This window comes from Acinonyx jubatus, chromosome B2, assembly GCF_027475565.1.
Source record: "Acinonyx jubatus isolate Ajub_Pintada_27869175 chromosome B2, VMU_Ajub_asm_v1.0, whole genome shotgun sequence".
NCBI classification, from domain to species: Eukaryota; Metazoa; Chordata; class Mammalia; order Carnivora; family Felidae; genus Acinonyx; species Acinonyx jubatus.
Window position 1 is genome coordinate 23,572,643 of NC_069385.1, and position 24,443 is coordinate 23,597,085.

A 24,443-nucleotide genomic window follows, 5' to 3' on the forward strand; every position below is an offset into this window, starting at 1 on the left:
ACTCTCAATAGGGCAGTTCCCAGTCGTGGTTTAACACTTCCTTCTATTATCACCTCTGGTAGAACATAAGCTGACCACCCTGTCACCCAGGTTCTGAAAGGACATCTCAGTGTCCAAACAACTGTGGTTACTGCTACCGACAACCTTAGCAAACATTCTGACCCACCTGCCTGCCACCCCACCACCCAAGATCTTGAAGTAGAAACTGGCAAGTGATCAGATCAGTCTTTGTTTGCCTAATTAATTAGAATTAAAGAAACCATTGGCTCATTACCTGGAAATAGGATTCATTATTGCTTGGTAGACCGATGCTAAAATTTGAAATTTCATTTGTCCCTGGGGACAGGGACGATACTCCAAGTGCCAAATTCCGAGTTGTAATATTCACACGTGATGTGCTATTTAGGTCTATCTTGAAGGCCAACTCATCAATTGTTTTTAAAGCTCTAAGGAAATGACAACACCACTCTTAGGTAACATGTTTTACAAACTTGTACACATGTGACTTGTAGGACAAAATAGAAACTAAATAAAATTGTCTTTAAATTTTCTGATCCTAACATGAATACTGACACCCCAAATCATAATAACATCAGTTAAAACACAGAATCATAGTGATGAATGCATCCTCAGGAGAAATATTATGCTTTAAGAAATACCAACAATTAAATCATCCTAAAAAGATATTGTTTTTCAACTCTTAGGCTTTTTTTCTCGTATAAAAATACCTTTTCTACTTTATAACTGAGTGAGAATCAAAGAAAATAATGTGTGAAAGCATTTCTTAAACTCTAAGACACTATAAAAAATGTTTGCTATCTTTACATAGATAAGGTAAGTTCGAAAGCACGTTGTAAAAACATAAAATTTTCATTGAAGAAATTTGTTTGAAAGGAAGGAAACAGAAGAAATATTAACGCATTAAATGAAATAAACGGATGAAAACTAGTTGTGTAAAAACAGGTACAGATCACCCTGCCCTTGGCATTTTCATTCCCAAAGTACAACGATCACACAGCTACAGCAATTCTATGTCAGTCTGTAGGACAGAACTGACAGTCACCAAGTTATGCCAAATAGATGTGAGTGGATTGTTCACTAAGTGTCTCCTTTGCAAAGTGACATCAGCTAATATATATAATAGCTTATCTTGTGAATTAATTCCAGTAAACATTCTTTCAGATGAAAATGAAATATTGATTATGTCTTCCTGCAGCTATTTATATATTTTGGCAGATGGACAATCCTAATCATTTTGTAGATTATATTTATCAAAAAAGAAAATAGAGAACTTTGAAGTTCACTTTGTGAATTATCTTGAGAAATATAAATGGGTTTTATAGACATTTAAATTATGAAAGCTGAGGGGCACCTAGGTGGCTCAGTCAACTAAGCACCCAACTCTTGATTTCAGCTCAGGCTATGATCTCGTGGGTCCGTGGGTTCCAGCCCCACGTTGGGCTCCACGCTATCAGCACAGAGCCTGCTTGGGATTCTCCCTCCCTCTCTCTCTGCCCCTCTGGCAACTCACGTGCACATGTGTTTTCTCTCTCAAAAGCAAATAAACTTAAAAAATAAATAAATTATGAAAGCTGGGTACCAACCATTCAGATAAGTGAGAAATTATATAATATGTATCCAATACATTTTACTCTCCAAAAGAATCAAAGAACACTTACTCAGAAGAAGACTCAAGCAAGTCACTGTCTGGACTGGTTAAGATATTAGAAAATATATTCATTAAAGTTGAACCAAGCATTATATCAATGTTTTCTTCTTTATTCACAATCCTTTTGACCTGCTCTACAATGCTGGTAATATTGGCTGAGCTTAGGGTCTGCCCATCACCAGTTAAATTTAAAATCTGGTTGGCTACTTCATTTGCTTCCCCTAAAAAAAAGGCAGAAAAACAACACACAAAGTTTTGAATATTTCAGGAATCCAAAACCTATTACGATATTTCACTTCATAGTCTCAACTTTGGAGGAACCTATTTTCATATACAGTTCTAAGAGAAATGTCCCCAGAATCACAAAAAATAAGTATATACCTCCTGTTTAAAAATAACACACAACTATAAGACACTGACACAAATATCAGTTTATATTTTATGTCTTCTCTAAAACTGTCTTATTACTTTCAATCTCTGATAGAATAAACAGAACAGAAAGTTAGAATCAGGAAAAAACAGAATTTTCTACCTTAAGTGAAACAATCGTTTGCTTAGCTTTTAATCACAATGGCTAGGACAAAGCAGAAAAATATGTCGGAAGAGGATAAAGAGGATGAAGTCATTTTATTTTGCCTTTAAGAACTGAAGAAAAATTGCTCACTTACTTGAACAATTAGAGATGTCAGGAGGCCCCCAGTAGGCTAAAGATGTGTTGGCAAGGTCACGGTAACTATGGAACAAAAGATCGTTCAACTATTTGGCATAAATGACATTGTAACTGACAAAATTAGTTAATAATAAGTTTTTAAATCTGCCTTGATGAGCTAGGTAAATTTCATTTGAAAATAAAACTGCAATATATTAAAATAAAACTCCTACTAAGAATTCTTACTAGAAAAAAACCAGAAGCCATGCATCCTAGAATCAAAATACTAGCGAGAACCGACATCCTAAGCTAGAATATATCAGGTTACTGAGGTTAAAAGCATATTTGGTAACACAGGTCAGATACCTCTTTGAGAACTTTTCAGATAAAATCTGATTGATTACCCATAACTCTGTATAGCAGATTATAATCCATACTTTATAGGTGAGGAAAAAGACTTAGAGAAACCAAAGAATATTCCAGTCTCACAGCCAAGAAGAGGTACAGCTTTGTTTCAAACTAGGGTCAGTGACTCTCTGAAGACCCTTCTTTCCTCCCTAGCATGTACCAAACACGGCAGAGGGTGCAAGGTCTGGGCACTTTCCATTTCTGAACCCCTCCACCCCTGCGAGAAAATTCTTCGCTGGGGGGTGAGGTAGAGCATGAAGAACTGGGTCCAACTTGCTCTTCACTGAATCCCCTGCCATCGACCCGTCTCTGGGGTTTCTATTAAACACTTAGGGAAAATCTACACCCCGACAGTCTCCATTAGCAGCCTGCCCTCACCTGCATTCTGACTTTATTTCCCTTTATTTTTCTGCCTCCTTCCCCCTCCAAATTGTTTAAAAGTCTTAGAATTTCAGAGGTGCCCGGGTGGCGCAGTGGGTTAAGCGTCCGACTTTGGCTCAGGTCATGATCTCACAGTTCATGGGTTTAAGCCCTGCGTTGGGTTCTGTGCTAACAGTTCAGGGCCTGGAGCCTGCTTCAGAGTCTGTGTTTCCCTCTCTTTTTGCCCCTTCCCCCACTCGCACTCTGTTTCTCTCTCTCTCAAAAAAAAAAAACAACATACATACATAAACATTAAAAAAAGAATTTTTTTTAAAGTCTTGGAATTTCAGCTACATGTTCCAAAGCTGTGAGCAGGAGCTTTATTCATCCATATACAAGGTGATTTGCTCTACAGACCACTCTGGTTTCCAGATCTCCCCATCTTTCTTTGGAAAAGCCTGAATCAGCCTGTTGCTTAGAGTAAAAAGCTTTTTTTGGTAACATCATCTTTGCCCTCCTTGAAGTGAATGATTTAGGTATTCACAGACTTTCCTGCCCTTTCCTATCAATATATGACACATGGTAACAACGGCACAGAACAAATGTGGAGGTGGATAATGTGGAGCTTTACTGGCAGGATTCAATAAAAGCATTACCATGTCCTTGAAGCATAAAAGCCTTGCTTCCCTGGACAAGGGAAGTTGTATACAGAGGGTGGGATGAGTGGCCATTGATAGCCTTTGGGATCCTCATCGGCATAACATAAACCTATGTGAAAATAACAACCAACACAGAAAGGTTAATCTATTCTTTGAAGTGCAGAGGTGCAAGATGAGAGCAAAATGACGACATTGGGAATTAGGTATTTGTTTCACATAATACTGAAATACTAGCTTTTATGTTCAGAATTTGCAAAAATTTAGAAATTAGGAAAAAGAAACACTTAGCACGTTTCAGACACAAAAATTATCCAAATCAAAGTCACACCTGTATGGGAGTAGAATCATGAAACATATATCATTATTCTAATGTAAATTATTAGCAGACAAAATTAGTAAAATAAAGGTTTATTCAAAAAATTAACACTACAAGGGCACCTGTGTGGCTCCATCAGTTGAGCGTCCAACTCTTGATTTTGACTCAGGTCATGATCTCATAGTCCCAGGATCGAGTCCCACATCGGGCTCTGTGCTGAGCAGGGAGTCTACCTGGGATTCTGTCTCTCTCTCCCTCTGCCCCTCTCCCCCACTTGCTCACTCGCACGCTCTCTCTCAAGTTAAAAAATAGGGGCGTCTGGGTGGCTCAGTCGGTTAAGCATCTGACTTTGGCTCAGGTTATCATCTCAGGGCTATGAGTATGAGCCCAGCGTCAGGCTCTGTGCTGACAGCTTAAGCCTGGAACCTGCTTCAGATTCTGTCTCCTTCTCTCTCTGCCCCTTTCCCACTCATGCTCTGTCTCTCTCTCAAAAATAAATAAACATTATTTTCTTTAATAAATCAATAAACATTTAGGGGCACCTGGGTGGCTCAGTTGGTTGAGAGTCTGACTTCTGCTCAGATCATGATCTCACAGTTTGTGAGTTCAAGCCCCATGTCAGGCTCTATGCTGACAGCTCAGAGCCTGGAACCTGCTTTGGATTCTGTGTCTCCCTCTCTCTGCCCCTTCCCCACTCATGCTCTGTCTCTCAAAAATGAATCAATGGTAAAAAAATAATAAAAAATATGAAAAAAATTAGTAAACCCTACATACAGTGATGATCCTGAAAAATTCAAAATGTAATATGATATTTTTCCAAAGGGAAAAGGCTATAAAATACTGTAGTCATTGAGTTGCTCGCATATTTTATGGAAAAATCTCCAGCTGTTCGGAAAGCATCTTCTGCCTGGAAGTTTGCTGAGAGGATAGCAAAAAGAGAGCTGTGAACTGGCACCACATGTCTCTCACACATGCCCTCACCCTCAAATCACCCAACCTGTTGTTTGAAAACTCTCTGGGCAAATGTCATGACATGAATGATTCAGACTTTACAATTTTTAAAACACCAGAATAAGAGCAATAGATCAACAAAATCTTGTTATTTCAGAACTGAAAAACAGCAAGTTATACCAGACAGACTGTTGGGAACTGGTGTTATAGTCACCAACTGAACATTCAAAGAACTCTCCCACCTACATTCTAAGGCTTCAAATTGCCAGGGTTTTGACCTTTATTTTTTTCAATTGGTACAAACTTTTCCTCATAGGCCCACTGGGCAGAAAAACAGTAAAGGGCAGAACTTAAAGTAGTAGAAATTACACATCTAGGGATGCCGACAGTTTTCCGGGTTTCCTCAGCTTTCTAGAACAAAGACGAGGCCAGCTGACACTCACACGGCTTCCTGGTCATATGTAAGCTACTATTCCTCACATTCCTTCCTTGTGGAGACTCATGTGTGAAAGGGTGGCCCATCTGTGAACAAGCAAGCACTCTCCCACAGAGGCTCAGGAACTGTCCATGCTGGGGCGCCTGGTGGCTCAGTCTGGGTAAGCGTCTGACTCTCGGTTTTGGCTCACTCAGGTCATGGTCTCACGCATCTGAACCTTGCATCAGGCTCCGTGCTGACAGTGCTTGGAATCCTCTCTCTCCTGCGTCTTGCTGCCCCTCCCCACTTGTGTTCTCTCCCTCTCTCAGAATACATAAACTTAAAAAGAAGAAGAAGAAGAAGGAGGAGGAGGAGGAGGAGGAGGAGGAGGAGAAGAAGAAACTATTTGTGGTGACAACACGGATGGTTTGCATTCCGCCCTCTTTGAGTTCTCTGTAACTGTGTATGTTGACACATTACATATGGGTAGCTCCTCACAGAAACAGAGATTGTCTGCTTCTTTATCACGCCGGGATTGTGGCCTCGTTACACCAGCTTCTTTGAGACTGAGGGCTGCCCACTGCCCTCGCTTCAGCCTCCTGCACATGTCTAAGGAAAAGTCTCAAAGTTTCCTCTTCTCTCTATGAATACACTTAATCGTAATATAATTCATAGCAACAGAGTAATAGCTTTACTTTTCGTTGTCCATATTTGTGATCACTGATTTTTCTAAAATAGTTCCATCAAAGTTAATTCATTTATTTATTCAAGTATTTAAGTGCTGGGAATGTGCTAGGTTCCAGGGGAGGTGGGGAGTGAGGGTGTGAAAAAAACTAACATGTGTGCTCAAGTGAGAAGAGATTCCTGCTTAAGGAAAGCATCCATAAGAATGCCAGCAAGTCCAGTCAAACACTATGACCTTCTGATTTGTACAGTGCTCGAGGTATCTGGACAGCATGAAGTAGAGGCTCAAATGACCCTATTTACACATGATGATGTCATAAGACACATCACAGAAAAGATGACTTTGGGTTGTCTTTAAAACAATGGTGTGAGAAGCAGGTGGATGGTGGGAGCAGAGCAGAGCAGTGTGAGCCAGACCTAGAAAGGCATAAAAGGGCATGGCATGTCTGGGCAAGGGCAAGTGTTCCCGCGTGTGTGGCTGGAGCTCAGGACGTGAATCGTGTCTAGGTGGGAACTCAATCTAAACCCTGGATGACTCCCAGATTTCTGGCCTATCCCTGTGGAGACAGTGGTATCATTAACGAAGACAGAAAACATAAGATGTTTTCTTATATGGAATTGCCTTTTCCAAGATTTACTTCATTAGATGTACATGTACACACTCTTTATTCCTGCTGCTGAAGCCAATTCTGGTCAAGGCTATCCTGGCACTTTGCTCATATTCTTAGCATTTCCAGAATATGTCCCCCACAAGAGTATAAACTCTCCTCTGCCCCTTTCCTTCCCTTAGATTCATACGTGTTGAGTTGTTCTCTTTTACGTTAACCAGGTCACCCATTTGTTACAACGCCACCAATAGGATGAATTTCATCATCAGAAAAAATAGTTTTAAATAAGCAAACGATGCACAATGGAAGAATATTTCTGTGGCTGTTTCAGTTAAACCTGAATAGTTATATAGAATACTTATTAAAAAATTAAAGGAACTTACCCAGTTGTTTTACACTCACTGCATATAGCCTCAAGCCCTCATCCAAGGACTCATTATTTTTTAAGAGCTTCTGTTGAATGTCTTTTCCTTCTAAATTGGGATTGTTGGTAGCATTGTAAACTAGAAGGGCCCAAATCACCAACCTAGAAAAACATTTCAGATGTAATTGTTGGAATTGTTGGTAGATTTTTTTGGGGGGGCGGGGGGGTGTGGAATAACAGTATATTTGGATATGGTAGTAAGAGGGATGACCATGGAGTGTGGAGACTCAACAGGCCACGACACTCAAAAACTCCTATTACTGGATAAATTAGAATGTTAAAAATATCTAAATATGAATAGATTATATTGATTATTGCATGTATAATTCTATTATATCATATCATATAACCTCATCTCTTTTGAGAAATGTTTTAAGTAATATTTATAGTGTACATGCAAGAAAGGGCCACATTATGACTAATTATACATTGTTTCTTTATAGCCAATAATAAAATTTTTTAGAAAAATTAAATTCCAACAAATATGACTAAAATGATCATTTGACTTTAAGATTATTAAGGGTATTACCATTTACAAATATGTTCCAATTTCTCCCGAACTGTAATAATGATTTTCCATCTTGATGAAGCATTTGCCAAGTATGTTACATGGTGAAAAGTTATAAAATAAATACTTAAAATATACATGATGATTGGCCAGCATCCTGCAGAAGTCTACAGACTGTCTGACCTTGAACGTCTTTAAAAAGAAATTATTTCTAAGAGAAGCAGAGATGCATCCTAAAAGCCCCATAAAAACCTTTGGTTCTACATTTCAAAGTAATGTAATTTTCTGTTCAACTGTAATCATAGCCATAGTCAATAGCAGAAATCAAAACATGCCGAAGTCAAGGTGGTAGCAATGCTTTTGAAATAAGTATTCCCAGGAGAGAGGCATGGCATATCTAAGTTATAAAATTATGTGGGTATCAATAAAAATGAAATAGAGTACTGATATATTTGTGGTGCTAAAAAAAGAAAGATTCCTTGAAATTATGCTATTCAAGGTCAGGTGAAATTAAAGAAGAATTCTATTTTTTCCCCCTAAATATCTGCTCATCTCAAGGGCAAAGTGCTGAACTGTTCTCATAATTCAGTCTGAAAAGCTGTTTATCTCTAAAATGATCTACTGCTTAGTGTTCATATATAAGTCATATTTCAGGATGAGCAAGACAAACAGATATAAATATAATGGTGAACTGTCATCACTTAATAATTTTTTAAATGGCCTATAAAAAAAGTATCCTATGATTAAATTATTGTTGGAAGATAAGCTTTGCCACTCTAGTTACTAACAGCTTAGAGTTGGGAACATGACCTTTTACTTCTGTTGAATATTGAGAACATAATGAACACAATGTATCGGGATGATACTGAATACCCAAATTCAGCAATTCAAGAATGACCATGCATTTTCACAGGCCTTATCTCTGTATTTTCCTCTCTCATCCTGAAAACTGAAACTGTTTCATGGTTCCACAAAGTTCCATCAGTTGTTACCATCAATCACCCTTTATTTGAATAAACCAGTCTCTGCGGCTTTGGTTTCCTGTCTGGGCGATAGAGGAGGATAGCATTATCTGAGGTTATGGTCTGTGTTAAGTGTTACAATCAAATTGAAAGGAAAACTTTGGGGGAAAAAAGTGTGTGTAAAACTAGTAGATTGTGGTTTTGAGAAAACACTATGAGAGACTAAAAATTTATCAATGAACATAAGAGAAGTAGAGAGTAGGAAAAAAAAAGAGGGGAGAATGTAAGAATACATTGTAAATAACTTTAAAATGATTAAAATTTTTTTTTCAAACAATAAGCTTTTAAACAGTTTCAAAAAATTGTGGAACAAAGATTCATACCAAATAAAAACTACACATGTGGACTTTCCCATATATATGGTCTTGGTTCCCTCTCCATATTAATTTTCTGTGAAGCTACCCATTGGTTTGACAGACAACTGAAATTCCATGAATGTCAATGTCTTTCAAGCAAGAGTTTCCGAGGTACTGACGTATGCCAGTGATGGCAGACTTCAGTATTTCTGGGTAGTAGAAGAATCACAGAAGGTACACTAAAAAGGGCAATGCTGACTTCCTACAGAGGATATACCATTGAGGACACCCGCAACTTTGGCTGCCCCAATTGTTAGATAAAGTGTCCAACAAAGGGATCTGTATCATGCATCCATTATTCCAAGCTCAATATGATCTAGCAGCACAGGTTGGAGAAAAAGTTATTTGGCCAAACAGAGAAGTCCAGCCACCATTCAAGAATATAGCATTAACATAATTATTCTGTTCTTTAGATCATAAAGGAAAAGGAACTTTCTTTCCCTAATTGGATGTTTCAAGCCAATCTGTTGAAGATACACAGAAATGAAAAGTCTCAACTATAATTAAAAAAAATTTGCTTTTTTAATATTAAACAGAAAACAAAAAAAAAAGTAAGAAGAAATTCTCTGGTTAACTTTCATATGAAATTCTATTTTTGTCTTCTAGTAAGAATACATCACCTTAAAAGAAGTATATTCCATCATTACTGTTGTAAATCTATAAAATCAGTTCAGTCAATTGAAATGGAGTAAGAATTACATGAACTTTTCCTTTTCAACTACTTTTTTTTTCTTCTTTGGAGATGTAATAGACTACCTGACCACAGCTAAATTTATTTCATTTAGGAGTTAAAGTTGTTTTTAATTATACCACCCTCTGAAGCTGGCCTGTGTATGCGGATTCTGCAAAGTGGACAGATCTGTTAAATTACCTGCCTGGTCTTGATACGAATTTTAAAATGAAAACTTCTGAAAAGTAGCTATTACCCATATTATTAGATGCTACCATACATAAGCTTTAACTATCTTTTTTTCTTTGATGGTCTTTTTGAAATTTCAAATAAGATGTAACGGGTTATCATAAACTAGCTAGAAATACTAAATATAAAAACTCAGACATTTTAAGTGTTCTACTTCTGAATTATTTTTCATCAGATGTACATTTCTACCCACTCTATTATTTGATGGTTTTGACTACAAGAAAAAAAAACCAGTGTGTATTAGTGCTAAAGAAATAAAAGTGCTACTTGATTAAAATGTTTCCCTCCTATTTCATTATTCTCATTTCTCTACCAGACAGTCAAAACAGGTGAGAGAAAGGATGTTACACTTTCTGTTAAGACTTTGTCAGTGTTACCTTGGATCATTTCCAATGCTTCTCTTGACTTTAATCTTGTCCTCTCCAGTGCCCAGGTGAAAACTATAAATACAAATATGTACATTCATTATCAACCTCATCTGCCACATCATCAACAACACAATTTGAGGAGGTGAAAGAAAGAAGCAAAATGAACATTCTAGGCCACTATTTCCAAATATGTGTCCTGAAAGTATAGTTCTTTCACATGTCTGAGAACAAATGGCTCCATGGTCAAGTAAGTTTGGCAGCCGTGTGCCAAGATTTTAAGATTTACAACACATGTTAGTATACTAAAGAATATGAGAAGTTCAGATATCTAGAGATGCACTCAGCTTAAGAATGTACTTCCGGGCTAATTCAACATGTGATCCTTCTTCTGTGTTAACGACATTTGTCGGGTTCACAGAATACGCATCTAGGTTTCATGAAACATACTTTTGAAAACTAAGAATAAAACTATGGAAACAAGGTGCAGAGGAGGATATGTGGATTATACTATTTCCTAGGCAGTTATAGTATTTAAATATAATAGTAAAAGATATTTTTGAAAAGCTAGGTGCAGACTATAGATATCTCATCTAACAGAAAAACAGACTCCAAATTGGGGTGCTACAGATGGTCCACTGGGGTGTGAGATGAAACTAACAGGACTTCTATGTATATGTGATTATCTTCTTTTAAGTGATAGTATATTATAACATATACTGGCTAAGTAATGCACACACACAAATTTATTTAAAATCGCAAACATATTTTGGGAATACATACTAATTTTTTTTAAAGGTTGGGATCCATGATCAAAAAATTAAAACCAATTGCTACAGCCCTAAAGATTTTTGTGCACAGAAATCACAAAATATAGAGTTGTTTTAGAAAGATTATAAATATGGTGCATGTGTGTATGTGTGTACTTGTGCTGTGTGTGTGGGGTATAATCAGAGAGAGAGAGAATAGCGTTAAATGAGACTTTTTATTTACTTAAATAAATAAGTAAATTACTTTTTATTTCTTAAATAATTAATTCTCTCATTACCTGATATTGACCACGTAAACAGTGTAGTTCCAATTTTGGAAGGTTAAATTGAGCTGAAAAATACAATGGGAAAGAGTGAGCTTTGATAATACTTTCTAAAAAAAAAAAAATCTGAATCGAGTTTCTTCCCTCCCAAAAGATAAGCTGTTATTGGAATGATGCCCTGGGACAATCCCAGAGAGCCAGAGTGAAAGAAAGGTGAAGATAACAGTTACCGGATCATTATATGCCAAGAACTTTGCAAAGGTTATTTCTTCGATCTCACAACAACTAATGAGATAGGTATTATCTACTCCTTCACCCTTATTTATGAAGAAACTGAGCTTCATGGAGAGAAATAGCTTGCCCAATGTCCTCAACTAAGAGGTAGCAGATCCCAGACTGAATCCCAAGTCTGTCTGGAAACAGTATACTTTCCTCTCTAGCCTGTATTATAATGGGCTCCACTATAATGGTTCTTCAAATTAGCCCACAGACTGAATGCTACACAGTTGTAAGAGGGTACATAGGAGGATTAGCACAATAAACACCTTCATATTCCTCATTCAACAAACACTGTAGCAGTAACACATCTTTTTCTAGTAACTATCATCTCATAAGGATATTAGTAAGAATAATTACAAATTAACAATACAAACCTTTTAAAAAAACAAAATGAGTTCAATATTATTGGGAACTATGTTTATTATTGTGTGGCTATTTAACAGCCTCATGGGTCTGAGCATCAGACTTTTTAGAGAAGGAACAGATTCTTCTCAGTATAAGTAACAATTACATTGTCCAATACAGTCACAAATGGGATTTCTTTACTGATATGAGATCTTCCTATTTGTGTATCGCTTCCAGAGGGATTTTTAGGAAAGCTGCTCTCCATTTAGAAATGATACATATATCCTAGTGTTTCAATTCATTACTGGCTTTAATATGCCAGTCCAAAAAGTCAACAGCAGCATTTGTCATTATTAGACAATTTCACTCCTCCCCTCAAGTTTGTAACAGAATTTTTAATTACATACTATTGTTTCCTGTGGTCAACTTGTTTTAAAGCATATTCAAAATAAGGCTTTTCTTATGATGGACTCTTCAAAATAAGACTGTTTTGTCATATCAGTTATTCTTTAGATAGATAGACAGATGATAGATAGATGATAGATAGATGATTGACAGATAGACAGACAGATAGATTAGACAGTCACCACTACCTCTCAACGTATTTAGCCTTGTTTTGCTACGAATGGCATATTTGCCAGGCTTCAGCATAAGAAAACCCATTTTTCTTCAAAATGTATACTCGAGTGACTTCAATCACAAAAACTGTGTGAACTGTAGTAGTGCTGTATATAAAGCAGTACAAAGTCCCACTGTATACTATAGATAGAAAATAAAATAGAAAAAATAGAAGCCTATGGAAAACAAAATTTTTGTTTTGGAGATGAAAATTAAAAAACGATAGGTGGTATCTATAAGGAAAATAAAATAAAATGCTGATTTTTTTAAATTGGAAATTACCAAAATTTTCATTAATAGAATACTGATTAAATAAATTAGCATAACCTAAATCTCCCTCAACAGAAGACTTAAGGGGTGCCTGGGTGGCTCAGTCGGTTGAGCCTCTGACTTCAGCTCAGGTCATGGTCTCACGGTTTGTGAGTTCGAGCCCTTCATGGGGCTCTGTGCTGACAGCTCAGGGCCTGGAGCCTGCTTCAGATTCTGTGTCTCCCTCTCTCTATGCTCCTCCCCTGCTCACACTCTGTCTCTCTCTCTCAAAAATAAAGATAGATTAAAAAAAAACAAAAACAAAAACAGAAGACTTAAATGACCAGACAGTCACATAATGGAATACTATGCACCTTTAAAAAAGAATAAAAAGAAAACTTAGATAAGGAAGGTCTCTGTGTACTTTGATGGAAACCTGGCAATTATAAAAATAAGTACAATGATATGTAAGATATGCTCTTAGTGAAAAACAGGAGGAAAAATACAAATCTATAGTCCTTTTAAAAAATGTTTATTTATTTTTAAGAAAGGGGGGGAGGGGCAGAGAGAGAGAGGGGAAACACAGGATCCAAAGCAGGCTCTGCTGTGCTATCAGCACAGAGACTGATACAGGGCTCGAATTCATGAACTATGAGATCATGACCTGAGCCAAAGTCGGACAGTTAACCAACTGAGCCACCCAGATACCCCAAGAATATATAGCCTTGTTTTCTTTTATATGCACAAAGAAATTCAGGGCGGGGGAACAAACAAGAAAAACTAACAATGACTTCTAAGCAGATGGGTTGGTCTCCAGGGAGATGAGCTACAAAGATGGTCAGAATACTTTCACGATATATTTTGTTATACTTTTTGGTTTATGAATCAAACATTCAAACAATTAAATAAAAAATATAGAATCTACTTTTTAAAGCTATGCTGAAAATGTAGGGATATAATAGTAAATAAAGATAACTATCAAAATATATTTCTATTTGTGTGGTACTTTCCTTATTTAGACATTAATCATCTATGAGGCTTGTCCTTGATTCAAATGTCACTCCCTCACTATGCATCAGCATACACCTTACTACTATGTCTATTCATAGTAAGTATAAGGAAGAGTGTCTGCGTTTCAGTATGATCTACGGACTCAATAACCCAGACAGTAGATTCCTTTGCAGGTTTCCAGAGGTTAAAGGCTTCAAATCACAAAAGAAATTATATAAGTTCACTTACCCATTCTGCCACCTTGTTCTGTACTTTAACCTCAGGGTGATGAAGGATGTTTTGAATCACTATGGAAATTCTAAAGATAATTCCATCTGTCCATTGGAAATAGGATTTAGCCGTTAATTATCTTTTATAGTCCTACAATTATCAATTTAAATATACAATCACACAACTTCACACAGTGTAACAGAAATGACTTCTGTTGGAGAAACAGGCTTCTAGTTACGGAATAAGTCACAGTAATAAAAGGTACAGTATAGAAAATACCATCAATAGTATTGTAATAGTGTTGTGTGCTGATAGATGGTAGCTACACTTTCAGTGAGCACAGCATCACACACAGACTTGTGGAATACCTGAAACTAACTAACATTGTGTGTCAACTACACTTCGATTAAGAAAAAACTAAAAAATAAAAAAAAAAAACAACACTTTCTACACAGGTACAGAAAAGTTGAGATATTTTGACTTAATGCTCATTGACCTTTGCAACTGCTTAGCAAGAGTTATCAATTAGTTTATTCTGAGAAATAACCCATTTCTCCTACATTATCACCTACATATGTTTAATTCTATAGATTTTGGATACTTACTCTAATTTTTTCATGACTTTCTCATGTACAATTTGATCTCATGTAATAAGAAATTATCATTTTTTTTTGTACCTTATAAAGAATGACAGGGTTTGGGGGGTGAAAACTTAAGTGGGATGATGGGCAGAAGTTAGCTTGAAAAAGAACAGATACACACATATTTGTTGCCCTCTGCTCCTTATTCTCCACCCCCCCCCACAGCGTTTACTTCTAAGTCATTCACCAGATTTTTCATCAAAATTCCATAAATATAGTCGCTTGTATCAAAATAAAGGGGGTAGGGAAGAAAGAATATTTGCAGATAGAATTTTAACTGGACTAAGTTGCTTTAAAAAGAAAACTTTATGTGAGAAGAAGGTTCTGCTTTTTTCTTTTGGGGATCTTTAAAGTAGTCTGATGTATTTTTTTTTTGTAAATGCAAATCAAAGTCACCACCCAAGGTTTGCTGAATCTCTCTAGATGTGTGTTATAGGATACCTTACTATAAATAGCTAATGAAAAAAATATCATTTTAAAATATGTTAGGTTATATATAGAAACGAATTGATTCTCCATTATTTTGTCAATCATCTTTCTTCATGCTTATATTTTGGTAAGTCTTCAGGAAAGTATGCATAGAAAATGTAGAAAGTATATAATTTAAATACTGTTGGGGAATAGATTTAATGAAAAATTTGGAAAGTCAGTAGAAAATACATAAAACTCTGCCTCTGGAAATCCCCATATCTACCAAAATGCAAATTCCAGTCCCACTACCAAAGGAATGTTTTTCCAGTATGGGGTCAGAATCTCATACTAAAACTTTTGCCGCTCCCAGAGGTAATAGTCTAAATACATGAAATTGGTACAAGTGCAAGGACAAGTGGGTTTGACTTATGCAGATTAGGTTATTTCAGCTTCTAAAACTCTTCAGGTATTTTAATGAAGTTGATTTTATGTTCCTCTAAAAATATTCTGAATTTAAAATACTTAGAGGAATATATTCAAAACAAATGATAATAATTCAGATTAACAAAACCCATTCAGACTGTATGTCTCATCATATAAAATTATGGATATTCTGAAAGAAGAAATTCAAATTGCAGAGGTCCCAGAGTTATTCCAGGATCCTAAGGACAATTCTGGGAATGTTCACTTGTGCCAGCAGAGTAGCTGAAAAGCCACCACTAGATGGAGACGTAAAGCATGTGTTTAAGACCAGTATTCTTTCCCTCTCAGGAAAATATTGCAAAATACTAAAAATCATTATTTTTAATCACTGAGGTTTCTGAAACGTTTTGGAAACATTTAAGATGTTTTTATTTAAATTTTAGATATCTGCTGCCTCATTTTTCAATTTGCTGTTATTTATAAAGGAGAAAGACCTCCAATATCAGAGATAATCTAAATGAATTTATAAATATAGTACTCTCCCTAGAGTTATATTGCTTACAGCAAATAAAATATGTGAACACAGAAAACAACCTAACATCTTGTGTTACAGATTCTCCTGTGTTATAGATCACTTTCAAAGTCATTTCTTTTTAGAAGCCTTGGAATGAAGTATCCATATACTCAAGGGAGTCTACTTGTTAAACTTACTTAAAATTGCTGAATAACACAGTCAACAACTAAACATGAGAAATGCCCAGGAGTGGACTGTCAACACTAGATATAATGTCCACCAAAGAACTGGTAAGAAGGGTTTTGGTTTGCAGCAAAATAATTGGCTTAAGCATTGCCATTGCAGAAAATACACAATTAAGACACACTAAGGCAGGCTTTCCTATGTCATTCTAGAGGTCAAGTGGTCCTCTATAGATGTAACAACTCTCACAGTGTCTCATTAGAAAAGCTTATTACAAATTTTCATATATTCCAGAGACTTCAAAAGCTGTATGTATTATCCTACTAATGGCATCCAAGCCAGAAGAATTCATGATAGACATTTCTTGGGGGGGAAAAAAGTATTTAAGAGTATATCCATTTTCCAATTAGATAACTCTTTCATCCATGCAGGACTTCAAAGCAGAAATCATTGCTTATCATTACAGACGTGGCATCAAAATGGTATTGCTGTCTATAGGTCTTTCTCCAATTAATCATTTTTTTGGTCCTTAACACCCTTTTCAGAGTTTCTTAAAAGATATAGAAACGAGACTACTTTATTCTATATTGAAGGGTGTGAAATATAGGTTTGAAAGGCAGATTTTAAAATATTTATTTGAAAAGACAGATGTTAAAATATAAACCAAATGTTATTTTAGAGTCAAAATGATGTCTTTGGACCAGTGATGAGGCAATTATAACACATAAGTAGCATTTATAAGAAGACTGGAGTCCTGCTCATCCTATACACACGATTTCTTTAGATAACAAGAATGTAAAGCTAGAATGATTGTCTGGTCCATACATACACCCAGAGAGTAAATTTATGTTAAGAAACTGGAAGCAGTGGTACAATGAATACTTGTAAGCTAGGTTTTTTTGAACAATAATAAGGACTAACAGACTTAGCTCCTTGCTTGGGTTACTTGTGTTGACCCCACAAAATTTAATATCCAGGGGCACTGGCGTGATGCTTCAAGCACAGAAAATAAGATTTGGTATGCAAATAATAACCGACTCAAGAGCTTTCCTTAAGAATGTAATGTAAAAGGCACAAAAAAATTATTTGTGGGAATACCTCGGTTATCCGTTACAGACTGAAAAATCTGTTTATGAAAAGTAACTTAAAGATTTTCCTAGTATACAATCTGAGGTATCAGATAAAAGTCCTATTGAAAATAACAAAAGGAAGTTTACATAGGAACATTTCACAAAGTCTAGGAAAACTCATTTCATCGATACACTGAAGAAGTCTGTCTGTCAATCTCGATCCCTGCCCACCCCCTACACCAGCACATCATCATTGGTAGACTCAGCAAAACTCTTCGAAAGTCTGGAGTTTAAAGGATTGGGTACGATAGATAGATGACAAATTTGATAGCTGTACCTATCTTTCTTACAGTCAACAAAATAGGATTCTCTAATATATCAGATCATGATAAGCCTGAGAATGCTTACTGTATCCATTTCCCGAGGAATAAGAGAAGTATATCTGGAGTTGCTGACAGTATGTGAATGATTTAGACATGACCTTAAGTTCCATTTATTCACAAGGTGAACAAGTAATTCTCTTTCCAATTATTTCTAACTTGACCACATCAAAGAAAAAATATTAATTAGATTACAGTCTGCCTCTAACACTTTGTTACTCTCCCTTTTTAAAAAGATAGTGAAGGCGTAGTGAAGGTGTAGAGATACAAGAAAACAATAGGAGATGGAGAGAATTTAATAATATTGTTTTCATTATATTCATTTTCATTTTTCATTTCTATTTTACAACAGTGTTAGGACAGCAATATCAATTTTCCCAAATAAACACAAATGCTTAAGTAAAAATGTGAGTCGATTTAGGAACAAAACCTATTAAATCAATTGTATAGGTGGCTAAATATATGGTAAAAATTGTTCAGATGGTACACAGATTGGAGGACGTGATTTTGAGAATATTTCTACCACATGATGACTTTTGAATATTTTTAAATGCTAGGACTGCATTTTTTATCCAGAATCATCTAAATTAGGTTTTTCCCTCTAATGTAGTCAAGTCAAACCATTTTAACTGATTCTAACATTTGCTCGCTTTGTTGAAACCCCATTGAAGGTTATGACGCAGAGAGAGACGGCTGAACAAGGCTCTCTTCAAGAATGTCAGAAATGACATGACTGAGTGAATACAGCTCCACTCTACCAAAGTCAAGGACTCTGAAGCATCATATAAACGTTCTTGGGCAGTAGAGGACGTGCCAGTCCTGGAGGGAGAATGCCACAGAGGCTCTTTGTATGTTCGTACAAAGAGCGAAATACTTAGTTAGAATTATAATATTCCCATCTACTGGCTGGAGTCCATGTGAAATATGCACTGGAAACTTCAGCTGTTGCTGCTTTTTCCTGGGGGTTGCTGGAATGTCTGCCCCATCATAAATCTCCTTGGTGTAACTACCAGAATAACCATAAACACTTCCCTGAATCGATGTCTTTATAACTGTAGTGAAATTTAGATCTATGTTTCATGTAAAATATTCCATACTTCCAATTTAAATGTCCTTACAGAGGAAGTTGGTATAACCCCCGAAGCCAAAGAAAAAATGAACTATGTGGGTTTCTTTTCTCTGGGTTTTTGTCCTTGGTGATATACTGCAGATGTTTTGGCCTCACAAGTGAAATGATTGGGGTTGAGAAAATTCCTTTGTTTCTAATAGCTCATATTTGAGAATATTACTGTATTCAAGGCAATGCTGTGGTCACCTGATTGGAATTTCTCTTTTCTAGAAGAAACTTAAATTATTTACTCCGAATTACCAAAAGGCTATGTGGTCCATATAGGTAGCAGACTAAATAATAATTCAAGTTACCTGGCATTTTCCCTGCTCATATCTTATGTCCTATTAACTGCCATATTTGCAAATTACAAATAATATATATAGTGAAGTATATATGGAAAAAAGTCAAGAAGTATTGGCACTTAACTGAAATTTTGTCAGCCAAAAATGGACTTAGTTGATACGCAATCACATTCTAACCATTATTCTTCAACAAATAAAAACAGACAGCAACGTATTACCATATAAATTGATCTAAATGTCACCAACGCTTAAACATAAAAGTTGATTTCAGTGAGAAATTACATCACCAGCATTAGTTTTTTTGAAATCATAAAGTTCCTTAAAAAACTGGTTTCGTGAAGGGAATAGTCTGACAAAATACCATGAATATTTTTTCAGATATTTCATATAAAGCAAATTAATTCCTTTTAATTAAGTGCCTTTCTCTTAGAGCTTCCTTTGAAAGCAATGTTAGTGAAAAGTGCATGAGAGTAGTACTGGAAATGTGGTCATTCCATGGGTCACTAGGAAAAGGAACTCAAGGGATTCAAGGGACATCGATTTATTTTACTAACCTTACAAATGTACAAATGTTCCCAATTATTCCACAAACAGAAATTTTGCTTGACGCTTAGGTATCCCCACTCTTAGAATACAATTTGTTATCACATCAGACATACTACAAATATAAAAGGTAGTGATTTCTTACCATTCCTTTGTTTATCGATTCTATTAGTAACAGGCATGTTAGTGGTGACAGTGGGTGGTGTAGTACTAGGAGAGTCTACAGTAGCTGGTAATAAAGATGAGAGAGATGTAATTTTGCAAGGAGCAATGACAGTTAATATGGATGAGCACTCTATAATTAATGCTTGAAAATATATAGAGGAGGAATAGGAACCATTTCTTGCTACTAACTACAACAGACTCTAGGGTTATAATGCGTAAAATGAAGCAATGCTTCCTATGGCACATTAAGAATCACTTCATATGGCCTTTGGTATTAGAATGCACAGGAGTCTGGAGTTGGCACAAAGGAACAGGAGAAACAACGTCGAGGTTCTAGACCCAGGTCTGCCATTAACAGGTTAATGACCACGTAGTGGTTTACTAATTCAATCTTTCTAGAACTCAATTTCCTAAGTTTGTATTAAAAAAAAAAAAGAAAAGAAAAAAAGGTCGCAGAAGGCAGTCTGCACCTCACCTGTCAGCTTTCTAAACTAAGTTACTCTTCCTGATATGCTGAGGCTAGAGAACTAAAGTCTCAGAAGAAAATGTATATCTCCTTGAGAAGATAAATGTAAACAAAACAAAGAGAATGAAATGTATAGACTATATGGAATATAATGTATAGAATCAACCATTTACAGATCTCAGTAACTCTACTAAACATTGACAGATAAAATGAATTTCATAAGGACAAGCCTTACAGGGAGGCCATTTTCAAGGAATTATGTCATAGCTATGCTTTTTATACTATTAAAACTTCCAAGATTAAACCTTTATGTAGTGCTTTAATAGCTTTCTAAGAGACTCAAAGAGTTATATATGTAGTAAAATAATATTAGTTTATCTTAGGAGTATGCTTGTATTAGATGTACATTTGTATGTACAATGACCATTTCTTATATATCTCAATTTACAATTACTTAAATTTAAAAACGTTTAAGTGATTATGACTACCTTCTGAAAGCTAAATTCTTTGACTCAAAATATACATCCTTAACTAAAATAATTTTCCATTTCAAAATGATAAATAATGCTTAAGAATTTATTTTTTAAAATAATGGACAATCAACTATATTTATCGTAGTGCAAAATACATCAATGAATATGAAAATGCTTTTTGGTCACTTAGGACACGAGGGAGAAAATGCTGGGCTTTCCTGCCCAGCATCAGAGACTCAGGAATCAGTTCGATAGACATCTCAGATTAAAAGAAAAAAATTTTAAACCCTTCAGATCTTGAACTAAGCACAATTAATGTTTCTTTCTATTTTATATAACTATTTTAAAACTATGCTGATTGTGGACACCACATAATGACTTTATTTTTATAGGTCGTTCAAATGACTTTATTTTTCTAGGTTATTCATCAGTAATGATATCAAGAAATAATGCATCAGAAAAGAAGCAAAGCTAATACTGAATTACATCTACCCCTACACTAGAACCACAGAAGAGAGCTGAGGTTTTGATCCACTTCGAAGCCCTTCTATAACCCCTTCTATAATCGGAGAATCATTCTCCGATTCTCTTAATAAGAGATCCAGCTTTTTCAAAGGCACTGTCATGATTCTTAATGTGGTACATAGAACATGCTACGTCATAAAGAAATATTTAATAGAACAAATGGATGAAATGGGTCATGAGTAATTAGGAGGAGCAATGATAAAATTAAAGCAAAATATTTATATTATTATCTCAAAACTTATGTGACTTTAATTATATATTATTAGCATGCAACTATCTAATAATAATATATAATTGGAATACTGGCCATAATATAGTCAATGTGAATTATAATAATAAAATTACATTAATATTAGTTTAATATAAGTATTTTCATCTTAATATTTAAGTTATATTATACACCATAAATTGCCTTATAATCTTGTCATAAGCTTAACTGAATATTTAACTTAATTATCCCCTTTGTCGCACATGAATACTTTTTTCAAAATAGTGCGTGACTATATTTATACCGGACCTTTGCAATAATCTTGAAAATAAAAAGAGAAAAAAATGAAATAAATCCCTGTTTAATAGCATATAATCATTCACATTTAAAAAACCTCATTCTTTATGGAAATACGGTCATCTAGTGTGTGAATGCATTCTTTCTCCACAGTGTATGTACTATGCACCCACACAACTAAGACACAGCCAGAAATTCTTCTGTTTTGCTGGGCTTTGGCTTCTCAAGTGAAAATTAAGATAATAATCAAAATAACTTCAAACACATTACCCAAAATAGCAAGTAGGACACAGAGTCCAGAGGACAACGCTGGCTCCCTACCTTGGCAGAGGGTCCCCAGATCTGCACAGTTGGCTAGTTCTGTGGCCGGGAGTGGGATCAGGTAGGAACCTTGATCAATACAAAAGGATGACACAAGTTATCTAAATTTCGGATTTAATGGCATTATCCAAGAAAAAAAAATCCATGAATCTTCTGGTTGGCATAATAGGAGCAGACCTAGAAGTGTCCAGCAATAACACTCCAACATCAAGAAAGTCTCTCAATCTTTGGGTCTTCATTTCCACAAATGTAAAATCAAGTTACCAACATTTCCCTCAAAATCTGTAATTCCATTTATTGACACTTCACAGATGAAAGGAAGAGAAGTGCTCCTGCCCATTAGAGTTTGTGTAAAAAGTCCGGGGCCTTTTCATAGAATAGATTTAGAAATTCATATAAATAAAGTAATGCAAACATCAAAGGTAAGTTTCAAAAGTGAATTTGGATATTATTAATATTCATAAAATGCATATTTCTGGTTCACAGGCACCAGCGTATGCTATTTGCAATCCCAGAAATATGCTTCTGTGACTTCAAATTGGTCTCTGTGTCTTTTCATTTCAAACTTTTTTTTACTGACACATCCTCAGCAAGAAAGAAGTTTAGAGTTGATTTTCTAGTAAAAGTTCTGGGAACCTGGGTGACATGGCATTACTGGAGTAGAGTAGGAATGATCAGATATATAGGTAACAGATACTTGTGGAGGGCCTTATAGAATGCTGGCCCCATGAACGGTGGGGCTCTGTCTTCCATTGGTGAATCCCACACACCTAGTAGATGGGTACTCAAGCTTTACTAACAAATTTCTAGATGCATCATCAATGGTTGGTAACATTTTGAATTCTTTCTTAAAGGAAACTATGAAAGGAAACTAAGTAAGAAAATTAGATTTTAAATTTGAAACTGCCTTTGAGTCTCCATGGACAGGTAAAAGATACAATAATAGTAAATAATATTAATAATTCAGACTTGAGTACAGTGAGGATGGCAAGAAAGTGATGGATACAAGACATCTGAAGATGGAATGTACAACATTTGGTAACTAATTGGAGGAGAAGGCTAGGGGATAGACTAGGGGACATTTTTCTGGTTCCCAGCTTGAGAAATTGGTACATAATGATCTCATAAAAGGAAAGAGGAAATACTAAAAGAAAACTTAGGTGAGGTGGAATGAACAGTAAGTCCAGTAATGAGAAATGAGGTGCCTGTGTGACATCTGGATACGCGGGCAGGTGTACACATTTTTGTTGGGAGGTCTAGCCAAGAAACTATGCCACAGAATCTACAGACGTGTCTGGGATGACTCAAGCTAGAGTGCAGATTTGATGGAATCATAGACATTCCTATATTTAAGTATCATACTATTTAAAAAGTAAAAGAGCTCTAAATTTGAGAAGTAAAACCAGTTCTGGTAGAAGGTGGTTTTACAGAAGTTTCACAGAGGGTGTGGCTGTGTCAAGTATACTAGAAAGGTCAAGAATGATCAAAACCGAGGAGACGTTTAACTTTACATTGGAATTCTGGTAGTAGCTGTACAGGAATTAGTTTCAGTAGCGTGGGAATGAAGAACGAATGACCGCCATTTGAGATGTGAATGCAAAAAGAGGAAGGTTGGCTATGAAAGGAAGCAGAGACAGGGAGGGCGAGTTTGAAAGATCGAAAACTTAGACAAATGGACTATGGAAAAAGGCATCTGAAGAGGCAGAAGTTGAGTCTTGCCTTAGTCAGGATTCAGGTAAGATTTTACCATCAATATTTTCTGTCCACTATTCTTTCTTATCACACTCAACTTCTCCCCCCTTCTTGAAGAGTCTCACTTCTCTGTTAGGCACTTACATTTTAGTGAGGAACTTCTGAAAATTAAAAAATCTTTAAAACTCCAAATGAGAAAATGTCAGCCACTGCAACATAAGAGAGAGAGAGACAGAGAGAGAGAGACCCTTGGATGGAGTTCCTGTGCTGCTCAGATTACGCACAATGCTGGCAGTCAAAGGTTCCTTAGGCCACTTCTGGCACTGATACAGTATCTCTGGAAGACAAAGAAAGATAAGGAGACAGTGCTGTGGGAAAGAAGTTTCTAGGCTAACTACACTTCCACTGCAGTATATTGAAGGACTCAGGGTGGAAATGAGGAAAGAAAATCAGAAGAGTTATGATTTAGAGCAAGATATTTAACAATTTTCTTTAACATTTCCTCAGTTTCACTGTATGATAGCAAGTTCCAATATGTGACATCCTTGTCAGGGAAAAAGTAACATTTCTCAATATTTCAACTGATCAGTTGTCCTTTTTTGGGTACTCACAGTTTAGCAAATTGATACTGTATTATAAAACACTCAATAAACACTGGTT

At 35.8% G+C, this 24,443-nt stretch overlaps 1 protein-coding gene across 4 annotated transcripts in view; it reads right to left on the reverse strand.

Moving 5' to 3' along the window:
• Positions 1-24,443, reverse strand: part of ADGRG6 (adhesion G protein-coupled receptor G6) — a 139,783-nt gene that overhangs the window by 38,647 nt on the left and 76,693 nt on the right. For 3 of the 4 annotated variants that reach the window (XM_015061851.3, XM_015061852.3, XM_015061854.3), the window contains exons 5-14: positions 22,092-22,160; positions 19,782-19,865; positions 14,077-14,162; positions 11,362-11,414; positions 10,326-10,388; positions 7,103-7,245; positions 3,743-3,854; positions 2,338-2,402; positions 1,680-1,890; positions 275-446 (exon numbers count right to left, since the gene is read on the reverse strand). In XM_015061851.3, the coding sequence (XP_014917337.3) occupies positions 275-446; positions 1,680-1,890; positions 2,338-2,402; positions 3,743-3,854; positions 7,103-7,245; positions 10,326-10,388; positions 11,362-11,414; positions 14,077-14,162; positions 19,782-19,865; positions 22,092-22,160 (1,058 nt within the window). The remainder of the gene's footprint in view (positions 1-274; positions 447-1,679; positions 1,891-2,337; positions 2,403-3,742; positions 3,855-7,102; positions 7,246-10,325; positions 10,389-11,361; positions 11,415-14,076; positions 14,163-19,781; positions 19,866-22,091; positions 22,161-24,443) is intronic. The other variant, XM_015061853.3, reaches the window with a different exon arrangement.